This window comes from Lolium rigidum, chromosome 7 (assembly GCF_022539505.1).
Source record: "Lolium rigidum isolate FL_2022 chromosome 7, APGP_CSIRO_Lrig_0.1, whole genome shotgun sequence".
Taxonomy (NCBI): domain Eukaryota; kingdom Viridiplantae; phylum Streptophyta; class Magnoliopsida; order Poales; family Poaceae; genus Lolium; species Lolium rigidum.
This window is the reverse complement of record NC_061514.1, coordinates 107,173,195-107,187,874: the sequence shown is the minus strand read 5'-3', so window position 1 is coordinate 107,187,874 and position 14,680 is coordinate 107,173,195. Positions and strand designations below refer to the sequence as shown.

At 43.9% G+C, this 14,680-nt stretch overlaps 2 protein-coding genes across 2 annotated transcripts; one reads left to right on the top strand and one right to left on the bottom strand.

The window, feature by feature from the left end:
* The first annotated feature begins 349 nt into the window (after nucleotides 1-349).
* Nucleotides 350-3,653, top strand: LOC124671807 (ultraviolet-B receptor UVR8-like). The gene is made up of 6 exons (XM_047208134.1): nucleotides 350-454; nucleotides 1,519-1,765; nucleotides 1,877-2,226; nucleotides 2,293-2,703; nucleotides 2,886-3,234; nucleotides 3,387-3,653. Exons 2-6 carry the CDS (start codon nucleotides 1,529-1,531, stop codon nucleotides 3,651-3,653), a joined length of 1,614 nt encoding a protein of 537 aa, XP_047064090.1. The 5' UTR covers nucleotides 350-454; nucleotides 1,519-1,528.
* Nucleotides 3,654-4,904: 1,251 nt separating this feature from the next.
* On the bottom strand, nucleotides 4,905-8,832 carry LOC124669294 (protein STICHEL-like 2). The gene is made up of 7 exons (XM_047205933.1): nucleotides 7,288-8,832; nucleotides 6,986-7,205; nucleotides 6,546-6,734; nucleotides 6,272-6,472; nucleotides 5,478-6,180; nucleotides 5,292-5,361; nucleotides 4,905-4,957 (listed from the first exon to the last, which is right to left on the bottom strand). The coding sequence occupies exons 1-6, from the start codon at nucleotides 8,830-8,832 to the stop codon at nucleotides 5,295-5,297; spliced, it is 2,925 nt and encodes a 974-aa protein (XP_047061889.1). The 3' UTR covers nucleotides 4,905-4,957; nucleotides 5,292-5,294.
* Nucleotides 8,833-14,680: the final 5,848 nt, after the last annotated feature.

Here is a 14,680-nt window from a genome sequence, read left to right as displayed (position 1 = left end):
CAACTCCTTAACTCGGATCAAAGCTTACATAAAATAGCAACATCAGGCATGTATAGCAGATGAACACGAATGCATCTCCATGGCCATGGTGACGCGATAGAATCGCTTCCGAGCATTGGTGTTTCGCTTTGCGTGTACCATTCCGAAGCAATGCGGTACCGTGCGAGCAAGGTTTTATCTAGTGCTCTCCATCGCAAAACAAAAGAGGTTGGTTCGTTAGGATCGAGGCAAACTACCCCATAGAATCCGTGGCGACGAGGAGGCCCGCAATGCTGATGTGGCGTCCAGTTGCCTCCATATATATAGGGCTGAGGGTGGTTTCTCTCTCTCACACCCCCCAAACTCACCCCGCGACATTGCCAGGATCAGATAGATAGACTGCGGCAGTTCGATCACCGCCCCGCCGACCGCGATTCCATGTGATCCAGCATCCCTGGCACCCTAATCTACTCAGGTTCTTCTTCTTCTTCCCCGTCTCTGCTAGTGGTGTTCCGGTGTAGAATTCGTGGGATCGATCGGGACGGTCTCCGAGGCAGATAGTTAGCATGGATGATAGGGGGCGGTTGGATATCTGATCTGTTCCGATTTCTTCTCTGAGGAAGGAGGGAGGATCTTTCGCTCTTCTTCTCCACGAAATCCTCTGCTAGTTTCTTCTCCTTCTGGTGGCTGCGCAGTGTGTAGTAGAACTAGGGAGGCTGGGAGTAGTAAGGGTTTTAGCCTTTTAGGTGATGGAAATCGAATCGGAACTTGTGATGCTTGGCTGATGCCTTGACTTCATGATATTGGACCTTGATCGGATAACAGTGGTTTCTTTATCACTTGGCGGCCGGATCGTCTCTTTCCTGTACTTGTTTATTTCTTTGGCTGAGTGTCTAGTCCACTCTGTTGGTGTATAATCAGTTCATCTTGTTAAAATTTCTGGGGATCCTTAGGGCTGTGTATTAGGAGTTGTAATTTTTGCTTGCAGTTTCTTGCTTGCACATTGGATAATGGTGCTAGTATGGGATGCTTCGACTATACACCTAATGATTAAGGGTGTGTTTTTGCTGTAAAACAAATGTCATCTTCAGATTATAGTGGTTAGTACTATTAATGATTAAGGGTGTGGGTTTGCTGTAAAACTAATGTCATATTCAGATTATAGTAGTTAGGACTATTTAATGATTAAGGGTGTGGGTTTGCTGTAAAACAAATGTCATCTTCAGATTTCTGAATTTGGGAACAAATCTTACTCTACGATGGTGTATGCTCATTATGTATTTATATATTCAACAGAGAAGTGCCATATGAGTTGCATAACCATATAACTGGTTGCTGTTTTGTTTCCTTGAATAGTAGTACAATGCATGATTTGACTAATTACCTTCTCTATGAAAAAGCTGCTGTGCATTAATAAATAAATACAATGCATGATTTGACAAGTTACTTTCCCTACAACAAAAAAATGCAGCTGCCTTCTCTTTAAGCTCCTGAGTTCATAGGTTTATAATTTACTGAACGATCATTTTTTCTCAATAGCTGCTAGAGCATGGAGTGTCCAATGGATGCCACAGCAAGCGAAGCCTCACTGGTTATACAGTTCCACAACATAGTGCATGATGCCACCTCACAGTCTCCCCAGCGGGATCCGGAAGACGAGCACACAAAACGCCATTTCTCCGGAGAAGAAGCCATAGGGCAGTTTCCACTAGCTGCTAACCCATCCATTCTCCTGCAATTGCTCTCATCCTGTGAGCTGGATCCTAAAGATCTTGCTGCTCTGGAGGCAAGTTGTACAGTTACCTTGTTATGCTTTCAGTTGGTGCATGAATTTTGAAATGCTGGTTATGAATTATGATGATGGCCAAATGATGTGGAGATCTGTCTATTGTTTCAGGCTACGTGTACATTCTTCAGGAATCCAGCAAAGTTCCCACCTGACTTGGAACTATCACTTCCGGAACTTGCCGCATTTGATATGTGCCAGGATAGGGCCATGTTTAAGCTAATGGGGGAAGAAGAGAAGGAGTGGCTGAAGCAACGGTGTGGGGGATCTTGGAAGCTTGTTCTTGGATACATTTTAGTTGGCGAGAAGAATTACCGCCGTGGGAAATCTCAAGTTAGTTCTGGACCAGGCTACAGCATTGTTGTGACATCTAAGGGAGACGTGTACTCATTTGGCGCGAATTCCTGGGGCCAGCTTGGCCTTGGGGATATGGAACACAAATTCAAGCCATGCCTTATCAGGTAGTATGTTGATATGAACGAATTTACAACTGTGTGCAATGTCACAAACTGTTTTCTGCATTGTAGGTCTCTGCAAGGCATCAGAATCACCCAAGTCGCAGTTGGATCGAGGCGAACCATGCTTGTGAGCGACACGGGAAGCGTGTACAAATTTGGACACAGTACCTTTGGGCCGTTTGATTACTATGGAGCAGCTGCTACTAACGAAGTTAGCTGTCCCAATCCGCAGTTAGTGGAATCACTGAAGGGCATCTTTGTAGTGCAAGCATCTATAGGAGGATTCTTCTCCGCGGTTCTGTCTAGAGAGGGTCGGGTTTATACTTTCTCTTGGGGCCAAGCCGAAAGGGTTGGTCATGCTACAGAAATCGCCGATGTCGAGCCTCGTCTTCTCTCCGGACCCCTTGAGGATGTTCTAGTCGTGCAGATTGCTGCTGGAAACTGTTACCTCCTTATGTTAGCATATCATCCCAATGGAATGTAAGCATTTCTCCCTTATGTGCATTATTCATGACTTCCCTCTTTGCTTTGGTATCCAATAGCATTTCCATTTCCATTCACATAACTGAAAACAACCTTTAACTGAAAGAATCCAGGATCATTGAATTCGCGCTTAATTGCATAAATTGTTCTCTCCCTTGATTTTATTTGTGAATATGCAGGTCAGTGTACTCTGTGGGTTGTGGTTTAGGAGGCAAGCTTGGGCATGGGAACACGCGCAACGAGGGCACCCCTCTGCAGATCGAACATTTTCAGACATTCAACATAAGGCCAATGTCAATTTCAGCTGGTGCTTTTCACGCCGCGGTCCTGAGCAGTGACGGGCGCATTTTCACCTGGGGTTGGGGTGTCCATGGCTGTCTGGGACGTGGAGCCGAAGAATACATGACCCTCCCAACGGCGGTGGAAACCTTGAAGGCCGTCCACGTTTCAGCTGGCTACTACACCACATTTGTCATCACCGATAATGGTGAAGTCTACACCTTTGGGCAGAAGGGAGTAGGCCTCCAGGTTTAATCTTAAAATTCTTAGAATCTTGACCAAACTTGATAAACTTGTACTCCCTGCGTTTCATATTAGTCCGCGGCAACTAATATGGAACGGAGGGAGTAGTCAACTACTAATTTTCTCAAATTAATGAATTTGGCCGCTCTGGGTTTCAGGATGGTGAAGACGATGAGAGTGGAGATATCCTGGCTCCCAAACTAGTCACCTCACTCGCTGGGCTAGAGGAAAGTTTTGTGCAGTTTAGCACAACAAATGCCGGGGATTGGATCGACGACAAACTAGTCTATGCTCATACGGTTGCTCTCACCAACTCCGGTAAGATGTACGCCTTTGGAGGAGGTAGCCAGGGTCAGCTTGGTGTCAAGCTTGCCGAGGGCAAAGAAGCCATGCCCCCGTTCCAGGTTGCCGTTAATCTCATCTAGTTCTCCAGCATCTGCGAAGAATGTCTCTTCCCATGGTTAATTCTGACTGTGGGAAAGCACCTTCATACTGTACAGGGAGAAAAGAAATCTATCTTTAGGCTGTAAAAACTAGAGAACATTTAGGTCATTCTAGAGTTTGAACTTTGGACTTCTTGGTTCCTTTGAGTTGTGGACAGATGATGCCATGACTTCTGGTTTTTAAACTGAACCTAAATCGGAATGGCTGCTTGTTCAAATGCCAGTGCTTTATTCTTCATGGTATGTTCCTAAGGATAGGGTTGAAATGTGGCTTGCGTGGTAATGGTTTCTGGAAAATAAGTACATCTGGACCGCTTGGGCCTGCCTGACCCGCGGCCCTCCTCCGCCCTCCACCCACCCCTCTCCCTCCTCCCACCCCTCCTAGCCTCTATCGGTGGAGGCTGTTGTGGCGCACTACGCGACTGCCACACTAGGCGCTGACCTCTGAGGTGGCACATTACACCATCGATGACACCTCCCCAACTGCTACACTAGTCCCAGCCGAGTCGTGTCTTCCAACTGCCGACTCCCTAGACACATGGGTGCGACCGTGCGAGTGCGAGGTACGTTGGTCTAGGCAGTGCTGGAGCTGCATTTGTCCTTGGAGGCATCTGGCATTTTCTTGGAGGCATCTGGCATTAGCTGTGGCGCGGCCCTATTGCCTCACCATTCATGGCTAGAGGCCACACTAGGCGAAGCCCTTTATTGTTACGGAGGCACTCTCCACCTAGTTGTATCGCTTGGTGTTTGAGGCACCTCCTAAACTAGTTGTAGTCGCTTGGTTAGGACAGTCGTGTCCCCCTCCTCTTTAGAGGTTGCATTCAATGAAAAGAAAATCATATTGTTTGCGTTTTCTTGAAGAAACAAAACAATAATACGCAAGGCATTTGAGAAATAGATTTTCCGGTTCTGCCACAGAAGGTTTCAAATTTAGAAATAGCAGGACTATTCAGTTGGATTTATCATCGGCATGCTGTACAAACGCGTACTGGCATTATTTGATTCTTTCTTGGAAGAACTGGAAACCACCGCTTCAGGTCTCTTGTCAAATCTGCATAGCTAAAACATCTGACTAAATCAGGGGTACAAACAACATTTTTCCTCGGTTGTTTTACAAATAACAAGAACCCCGCTTGGTGCAAATGCCTCAGTTATCTAGATTTAATCCTGTTCGCTGACTTCCCTAATAACTGCTGCCAAAGCGTGACCATATCTCCAGCTTCAGGCAAAAATTCGGCTTTGCAAAATTTATGTGATTTTGGTCCATCTAATTTGAGCATCCATTTCTGCAGTCCAAAAGCAAGACAACCAAAGAAGTGAACTCAACAACATAATACTGAAACATGTAATACATGGTTTATATTCTACGTTATTACATTTTGACAATGTAAGTTTTTTTTTCAATTTTATTTATTCTTGTGGCACAATTTCCTCTAATGATATGATCCTTCACATTTTCAAGAAGTAATGTTTGTGCTGGCCGTTGCATTGCAGTGATTGTATGCAACAAAGCACCAGTTAATGGGGTCAAGAAACCGCATGACCACTAGCAACAGAACAGCAAGAGCAGTGTTCGCAAGGCTGCCAAATGAAATGATGCGTAAATATAGGGTAATGTACCTGTTAGATTGACTGTTTAGGCCCCCTCCAGCAGAGAAGATTTGAACCAAATAGCGAAGTTTTGATGGACCTGCAGGAGAAACAATGAGTATGGCACTGCCTACCAAAATTTGCAGACAGTAATGTAAAAATGAAGAATAAGTCAAAACACTGTTAAGTAATATCAACGGCATTCAGATCACTTACAAGTCCTCATCTCTTGAACCGTAAGTAGCTCGTGAATTTGATCTTGGACACTGCTCGTAGGGCTCGTATGCGCAGAAATAAGTATCAAATTCTTTCTTAGGTAGGAAACTCATTTTGTTGTGTGGCTGGATCCTGAAACAGATTGTGTGAGCTGCATCTGATGAGAAGAACCTCTTTTGAAGCTTCAATGTTCGTGAGAAGCAATTTGGCTGAAGGTCAGGCTCCTGGATGCTATCAAAACGACCCTGCTCACTAGCACCCTTGGAGCAGTTAGTCTCAGACCTACATGTCCTTGTTAGGTCATCGGTCATCGATCTGTTTGATGTCAAGGTGCTTCGGGCATCGTCCTCACTGCCATGAACTTTTGGTTTAGAATCAACGCGTTGCACAATGAATGGTGATCGCTGCTGACTAGAGGAGTAGCCTTTGAGCGGTGTTTCCCTTGCTCCATGCCTCACAGCTTCGTCTTCTTCAGTCACAGATGAATCTGACAGCTCTTGCTTTCGTCCTGAGCAGCCGAGCAGGCTGAATGAATTTCTCTTCAGCCTTGGATCTTTCCTCGCTGTGCATGGTACAAGTTTGAATCTGATCTCCACATTGAACCCAAGAACATGCTGTAATACTCCTTCTATCAGGCTTTGCATTTTCTCTGCCCTTGATAGGTGATCCGGGTGACTGAATCCAACTTCTGCTATAGCCACCTCTGAGAATTTCACATTTGTTGCGTCATAATCAGCATAAACCTATGAGAAGGCTAAAAATAAAATCAATAAAACATGGTAGACATGATTTACCTTCAGTAACATGGACTGATAATAGGATTCCTTCTTTTTTGAGAAAACTTTTGGCTGACCTGGATTGACATTTCCCAATGGCTCTCCTCCAGATGTTTTCAAGCTTAAGCCGTCTACAGTGTCTTTCGGAACAGTTAGACTTGTTGCTGTTACACGCATCACAGAAATTGGAGCTTGAATTTACCTTGGAAACCCAGTCATCTGCACATAATATCATAAATGTTATATCATTCTGTTGGGTACCAGCACAAATAATATATTTGATTGTATTTACCTGTATATCCTGTTGCTGAATGTGCATGGATTTCATTTGTTTCTGCTACTAGATCAGATTCATTGGTGCCAAACTGCAAAAGCGCAACAGTAACCCAGGTAGCCTTATTTCTTGATGTCCTCAATTGCTTTTCAGTTTCTGACAGTACTTTCAGTGCATGTCTGAGTTTCCTTATACCAACTTCTGCCACTGCAAGATCATCAGAAAATAGTAAGGGTAAAAGAATTGGTGGAACCAAACAGGTATGTGGGATTGTGGATAGCAAACTTTCATAGTTCAAAATGCACCTGTTATCAGAACAGACCATACATATTAGTGATTTGACTAGACTTCAAAAATTGAGAGCACAAAAAATTCTGTTTTATCATTGATACAATGAAGTTCTAGTGCATAATATACATGTGGAAACATAGAAACTCATTATAGGAAAGCATACATACATGCATATCTTCCTAAGAAACTTTTGCTGACTTCAGTGACTGCAGATTGACATCGTCCCGAGAGGATGTCCATAATAAGGTTTGCCAACTGAGAGACCAGCTGCAGAGGGTCAATTGACGACGCCATAAGTTCCCGAGCTCGTCTGACAGTATTGGTGGTGTCCGATGACAATGCTAGATCAAGCAACTCAATCAACTCATCATCAGACACCAATCCTACCTGCAAATAACAAAGGTGGAAACATGATTATACTGTGTGACTGCCTATTATTTCCTATTGAAAATCATGGTACACTACTCACAAGTTCATGCACAAGAGAAATCGTGACCCTCTTCCCGAGCAAACTAAGCTGATCCAGCATTATCTCAGCATCTCTAAGAGAACCATTAGACTTTGCAGCAATGAAGTACAACCCATCATGGTCAAATTCTAATCCTTCATCTATGCAGATTTTCTCCAACCTGTAGACAATATCTGCAACCTTTATCTTTGGAAAATGGAACTTCTGGCAATGTGTTACGGAAGTGCGAGGCAAGCTATCTAAATCAGAAGTAATCATAATGTACACAGTATGCCGGTATGGCTCATCAAGACTCTTCACTATTGCAGACCAGGCATCTTCTTGCAACAGATGGCATTCATCAACTATGAAAACCTTGAAGCGTGAGGAGTATGGGACAAGAGATGCGCTCTTGAGTAGTGCCTTTACTCGACCCAAACGGTCCATTTTTGCTGCATCAAGTTCTTTTACATCTCTACTCCTCCCAGAAAAGAGAATGACACACTCTTTACAGAACCCACATGGCCTTTGCTCTTCGAGGGAGAGGCAATTTAGAGCAGCAGCAAAAATCCGTGCGGTCGATGTCTTGCCTGTACCACGGGGGCCATGAAACAAGTACATTGGAGCAACTTTTCCTTTGCAAGAGGAATATAAGAGGGACTGAGCAACTGCATTGAGGCCAATCAGTTCACTGAAGGATCGAGGGCGGAACTTTTGGCTTAAACACCTCGGTGTCTCAGTGTATGGCACATTGTCTTGGAATGCTGCTTCAGTCCCCTCCGGGGATAAGAGAGGTTGCTCTGGACCATCACTATCGGAGTAAAGATCGCGGTACTTCGATGCTCCTGACCAGCAGTAGCTTATACCACATCCACTAAAATTTGATCCAACAACATCATTCGACCTCATTCGTGTGTCTTCGGTTCCATGCCCTAACGTGCTTCTTCTCGACCCAACTGAGTGCGCTTCACTGGCAGACATACAAGGGCTGCCGACACGGCTCATTGCTGCGGAAGACCTGTTCCTGAACTTGGAATGCATTTCTACTTCTTCGTCAGTCTTCTCCGGCAAAGCAAGATCTGCTTGTTCATAAGAATTCACCTCCTCCTCTTCCTTCTCCTCCGGCACGTTTGTTACTATATTGTTTGCTAACTGTCGGAGAGAGCTATGATTAGAGTGGTTAGAATCCACCGATTTGCGGTGACCATCCACACGGACACGATGACCTTGCTTGTTTCTCGGCGGGTTCAAGCCTCTGATCTTGACAATGGAAGATTTCCTGTAAGATGCAGTTCTTGCATTGGGTGCCCGAAAGCTTCGCTCTGACCCCATAGTAGCTTCAGCTTCCAAATCTACGTCTTCTTCGATTAAGTGATGGTGTGCTGACCTGCTTAGCTCCATTGTGGCTCCGTTGCTTGAAGCAGTCTCCCAGATCATATTGTCAGAAGGAGACGCATACTTGCTCATAGAGTTTGTTGATGGATCGCGCAACGACCTCACTCGCTTCAGCTGCACCAAGGTTCTTGACAGTGGCACATCCACAGAGTGGCGCCTTATGTCCGTCATTTTTGAGTCTGCCTTATGCAGCAAGAGTAGATGATTATGATTCAATACTGGCTATTTCCTTGAACATGGCTGCTCCCACTATATCCAAGTCACTGGAACCTGAAATAAATCGGAAATAACAACCATCAAAACGCTGAAATTAGTGCATAGAAAATGATAAGATGCCTTTATCATAGCTCAGACGTGGGCATAGCCCAGTGGTTTGGGTCGAGTGGCGCACCCCAACGACCGGAGTTCAATCCTGTCTAATTCCTCCTAGACATTGTTTCATTTTTTTTCTTAATCATAGATCAAGAATACATCACAAACACAGCTTCAAATGGGTCATCCTTTGTGTTTCAGGTAAACTCGGAGACATTTACAACTCCAGGCAGTTAAATCCAGGATCATTTTATATCCACAAGAGCATGGTAAAATCAAATCCTGGGCTCCTTGCCCCAATTTGAGATCGATGTAGTAATTACTGAGGATGAAAGATAAGATATTATGATGGTCAAAGAAGAGCATTCACAGGAAGAAGTAAAATGGAGCCGAAGAATCAGCAGTCACTTCTCCTTTCCACTGAAACAACATAAAGTAAAGAGAAAACAGTATGAATAATCCACACATTCTCTGCTTTTCTAACAGACGCGACCCCGCAGAAAGTGTGACAAGAAACCAAAAAAAAAAGTCAAATCTTGGCCGAGTTCGCCACCCAGCTGTCTGTGCGAGCACCAGTCATCAATCAGCAGAGGATATCTCAACCAAAAATAGCTCCAAAATCAATCCAAAACCCCTATCTGAAAACCAAATGGAGCCATCTGGGAGTACAAAAACGGACCAAATCTTGGTCCCATAGGACCCATTCCCCACCCAACTAACACCTGATTTATTTCGCGCCGCATAAATACAACCAAGTAGAAGTACATAGTCCTAATCATCACCTCTTAAGAAGAAACCGCGCAAGGTGTATACAAGCCGAGCTCAAGACCACGACAGACCTCTGCTGCGTTTCCCCCATAGCCACATTGCGAGAAGAAGCACGAGATCCAGAAGGAGACGGAAGAAGAAAGGGAAGGGAGGCAACGAGCAAGGAGCTGGGAGAAAGGCCAGAGAAAGAAAATGAAAGGGGGTGGTAATGGCTTCTCACCACGGGGTGGCATGCACGGCCGGAAATGAGATCACGGACACGGAGAGCGGCGGCGGCGGCGGTGACCGCACCCGCACGGCAAGTTGGAGAAGAATCAGGCAGGGCTCGATGCGGGTTGAGTGAGCTCCTCTGGTGGACTGCGCGTACAATCGCTTTGGCTCAGCTGAGACTGAGAGAGAGTGAGAGCATGGTCACGTGGGTAAGAAAAGCTCAGGTTGGGGGGATTAAAGAAATGCTCCGTCGCAGTGGTGACTGTGATGGTGTCCGTGGCCATGGGTGTGGTGTGGGACACTGAGCTGGGTTCTGCCTCGGGCCTGCTGCAGAGGTGATGGCGTTTCTGCCTGGATGGCTCCACGGCGGAGGGTGGTGTTGCAGCCTTGCAGGCGAGATATCACAAAGCTCGATAGGCTTTTTGTTTCCTTTCTCTTCAATGCGCGACCTCCTGCCTTTTGTGCATCCAGCACCTCTCTATTGCGTGAAATTGCGAATGTCGTCCCGTTGCCACTTACACGACAAGCAAAACTTAAACGTGCCTCCTTCAAGTCACCACACGGTTATGTTTTAACTTCGTCGTCTCTCTAGCTACTACCAAACTTGGCAGGAAGAAGTTTTTTTTACATGAGCAAGATGTTCATTAGCTTGTAAACAAGGAGTTCATTATCCAATCAGACAACAAGAATGTGTACCTATGTTCCAAGTTAGATGTCATTGCAGTGGCGGATCCAAGATTTTTACGAAGCCTCCGCACATTGTAAGGCGCTCATTTTTTTATCAAAATTTTCATCAAAATAAGTTACGCCGCCGGGCCAGTGATGCCATATATTTATCTAGATCAGTATATATTTATACGCTAAAATGTGTCAATATATATGTATATCTAGACAAATCTATAACAAATAATTCGGGACAAATGGAGTATGATTTAGGGATTATTGGGCGACTTCATAACAGCAATCTTTTGATACACTAGTAGAGAAAAGTCTTGTAGTGGCAGGACAACATCACCCTTGGTGGCGTCGATTGGACACACTAATGGTATCATGGTATTTCATACCACAAGTACCAAATAGTCTATCGCGTGTGGGTTAGCAAGCCACGACAATACCATAATTATCTAGAATAAAAAATACATCGCTAATATTGAAATTGGTAATAGAATATAATTTAGAAATCTCAGCAAAGTTCACATATAGGCCACAACATATAGTTCATCACCCATCTAAATCTCAATAGTAGTTCACATGCATAGAGCATTCATAACATTGTTCACCATCGCCGCATGAACAACTAATATTCGTTGATGGCGACAATGACAAACACCACATTGAGGTTCCTACGCGTTGTTGGTCTAGCAGTCAAGAGAAGAGCTTGTCCAATTGTTTGTAGATGTACGCTCCTCATAAAGTCCTCCATCTGTCGATGTGGAACATTAAGCGGCCATTTTCCTACGTTTTGTACCAATATTGGTGATGGCACCAGATGCTGCAGCATGTACTCCAGCTACCTCTTCAGCCGGGATACTAAGGGAGGATACCCACAGTGGGGATAATTTGTAGTATACCAACAACAAAAAAGCAATGTCAAAAGAGTACCGGCATCACAAGATATGTATGCATGGACACAACAACAAAAAGAAGAAAAACATATGAGTTGAAAGAAACATGCCATATTGTTTCTATTGATATTTGTGCTTGACACCCTGGTCACAGATGGCACTTCGATGCATGTATTGAGTGGTGGTAGAATTTCTAAGAGATGGTTTTCCTCATGCTCGCTAAGGTTGCATCTTTGAGCGAACATGGTAACTTCCAATGCATCCCCCACCACCTCCTCCTCCTCGCCATCCTCCTCCTCTTCCTTATGCTCATCTACTATATCACAAAAGTTGAGATAGATAATGATTATCTTTGGAACTTGAGCTGCCAAGTTAAAGTGTATCATCTCTCATCCAGTTAGATTCTTCTCTCTAATGAACCGTCTCCATCCTTGGTCACACAGAATGGTCTTTGCTGACTCATTCTTCACTATGATGTAATTTGTGTCTCCATGATCCCGGAAGAACACACTCCCTCCAACAAGATTATTGAACTACGACTGTACATTGCACGGAACAATCTATGCACCAATTCAGAAAAACAAACAAACATTAGATAAGCAAGAACAATATACACACCAAAGTTGAGATAGATAATGGTTATCTTTGGCACTTGAGCTTATAAGTTCAAGTGTATCATCTCTCGTCTAGTGAGATTCTTCTATTTAATGAACCACATCCTAACATCCATCCTTGGCCACGCAGAAGGGTCTTTGCCGACTCTTTCTTCACTTTTGTGTTGTATGTGTCTCCATGATTCTGGATGGACACGCTCCCTCCAACAAGGTCGTTGAACGTGACCTTACATTGCACGAAACAATCTATGCATCAGTTATAAAAAACAAATATTAGATAAAACAAGAATAATTCACATTTCATGTGCTTCGTAGAAAGTGTTGAACTGCATGCATAATAGTTTGTTACTTACCACATCATTTGCAAAACTACTAAAATGTACATACTGAAGGACTCATCCATCTACAAGCTCGATGCACATCTAGTGTGGTATAGATAATAGGACGAAGCCATGTCCTTTTAATATGAAAAACTAAACATTTCAACCACTAACAATACACTACATTTTCTAAAATTTATTATTTAAGACTAGAAGATTTGCATTATACATAGAATATTTTGCAAATTAAGAATCTACGATGCACAATTCGCATATCATAATCTACACTAATAGTTTATACAATAAAAAAGTTACAATTAATAATTTACGACTAACAAGTGGAGGCGGCCTCGAATTGGCGGCGACAGAATTAGTTCAATGTAGGGGCGTGGGTGGCGTGACTCACCGAGACGGCATAGACGTTGGGTGGCGGAGGCGGCAACGATGGAAAGGGTGTGGGGTTGGTGGTGGCGGCACGGACACGGGGTGGCGACGACATCGTGGACACGAGGTGGAGGCGGCGGCGGCGATGGCACATACTAGTGGCGTCGTAGGCGCATGGGGAGGTAAGAGGGGCGACAAAGGTGGTGGAGCCGAGGGGCGAGGCAGCGTGGTGTGTGGGGAATAGATCGATGGGGCACGGAGGACGGGGGGTCGCGACACTCGCGAGTTATTGTTTCTTCGTGGTCGTGCCTTGGTTGGTCAGCAGCGAGCAGCTAGTGGTGTGGCCCAATGCACCACGCCACGATTAGAATATTTTCGGTTGTGTGTTAATAAAATGCCAGGCCACTGAGGTTGGCCAACCGTTTGGCTCGTGGAGCGCATATTGTTGTGGTGTGTCACTCGTTCTGTCATGCGAGTGGTAGATCCATACCGGTGGCTCACCAAAACCACGCCAGCCACAAATATTACATGTGATGTGCTTTTAGTTTGCCACGTCACGGATCACATGACCAATATAAAATATTCTCAACTAGTGATAACTATAGAATTCTTACCACTAATTTTATAGAGATTATTTTTGTTTTTTATAGGAGGCCAATAAGGGATAGAGATTTGGTGCGCATGTGCACCAGTGATCATGTTTTTTAAATAAATAAAAAATCATATATTTGAGTTTCAATTTTTTTAATTTTTTTTGCTTATAGCTAATAATGTATCTCACAAACGTGTAAAATATCAGTTTCAAATACTTTATATTTTAAGCTACATAAAAAGACAAAAGTGTAGATCTGAGTAATCATTTTCAAATCGCCGAAAACATGTCGGATTTTGTTATTTTTTTCTAGTACAAAGTAAAAAAAGAATTTTAGGTTGAGATTTTGCATGATTGTAAGATGTATCACTGGCATTCTACAGAATTATTTTTCAGATTTTTTGATAACTAATAAACATTTTTTATTTTTAAACAATAGCGAGACCACTGATGCTCGGGAGCCAAAAGCACTTTTCGGCCAATAAGGCTACACATGTGCTAGCTAGCCTTTTGTTTCCGAAACTCATTAAGATGTAAATGTATTAAAAAATCAATAAAGAAAGCTCTCCAAAAAAGCATTGCAAGAATACGGTTGGTTAAGTTGAGCTAGCAGACTGTCGGCCCAAAACCCAAACGCAAATGATGCACCCTTAACTGAGCCCTTACTCCGAGTTTGTCGGAATGCAGGGTTCAAACAGCAAATTGCCACGAGTCAACGAATTTGTAACAGCTGCCATGAGAAGACAAGAGCGACGAGACAGGAGAAAAACTAGTCGTTTGCGTCTGATGCTACGTGATTGCACGGCCACCGAGAGCTCCGGAAAAATGCGTGCCGTAAAATAGCAGAAAATTTTCTTCGAGGAGGACTGGAGGAGAGGACCTACAGTAAAGAAAATTTTCGTTTGACGTGTGCGTAGATATCACTGTCTCGTCGCCTTTTGGTCCTTAGCCGTGCCCCCTAGTCCGTAGTCCCTAGGGAGGCAGTATAACAAGACGTCCCATCATATCATGAGCTACAGAAAGTTGCTGCACTTGACCGAAATAACTATTTTCCACGTTTATACTTTCTCTGTTTCTCAGTAGATTATACATAACTCTTGTCAAGGTCAGGCTTTGAGCAAGTACGTACAAAAATATCAATATCGACAATATCAAATGCATAATATAATATATTCCTTGAGATCCTATTAAAGCCCCTTCTTTCTAGCTTCTAGAGAGACTTCTAGGTTCCCCACTGAAGAAGCCCAAAAGAAG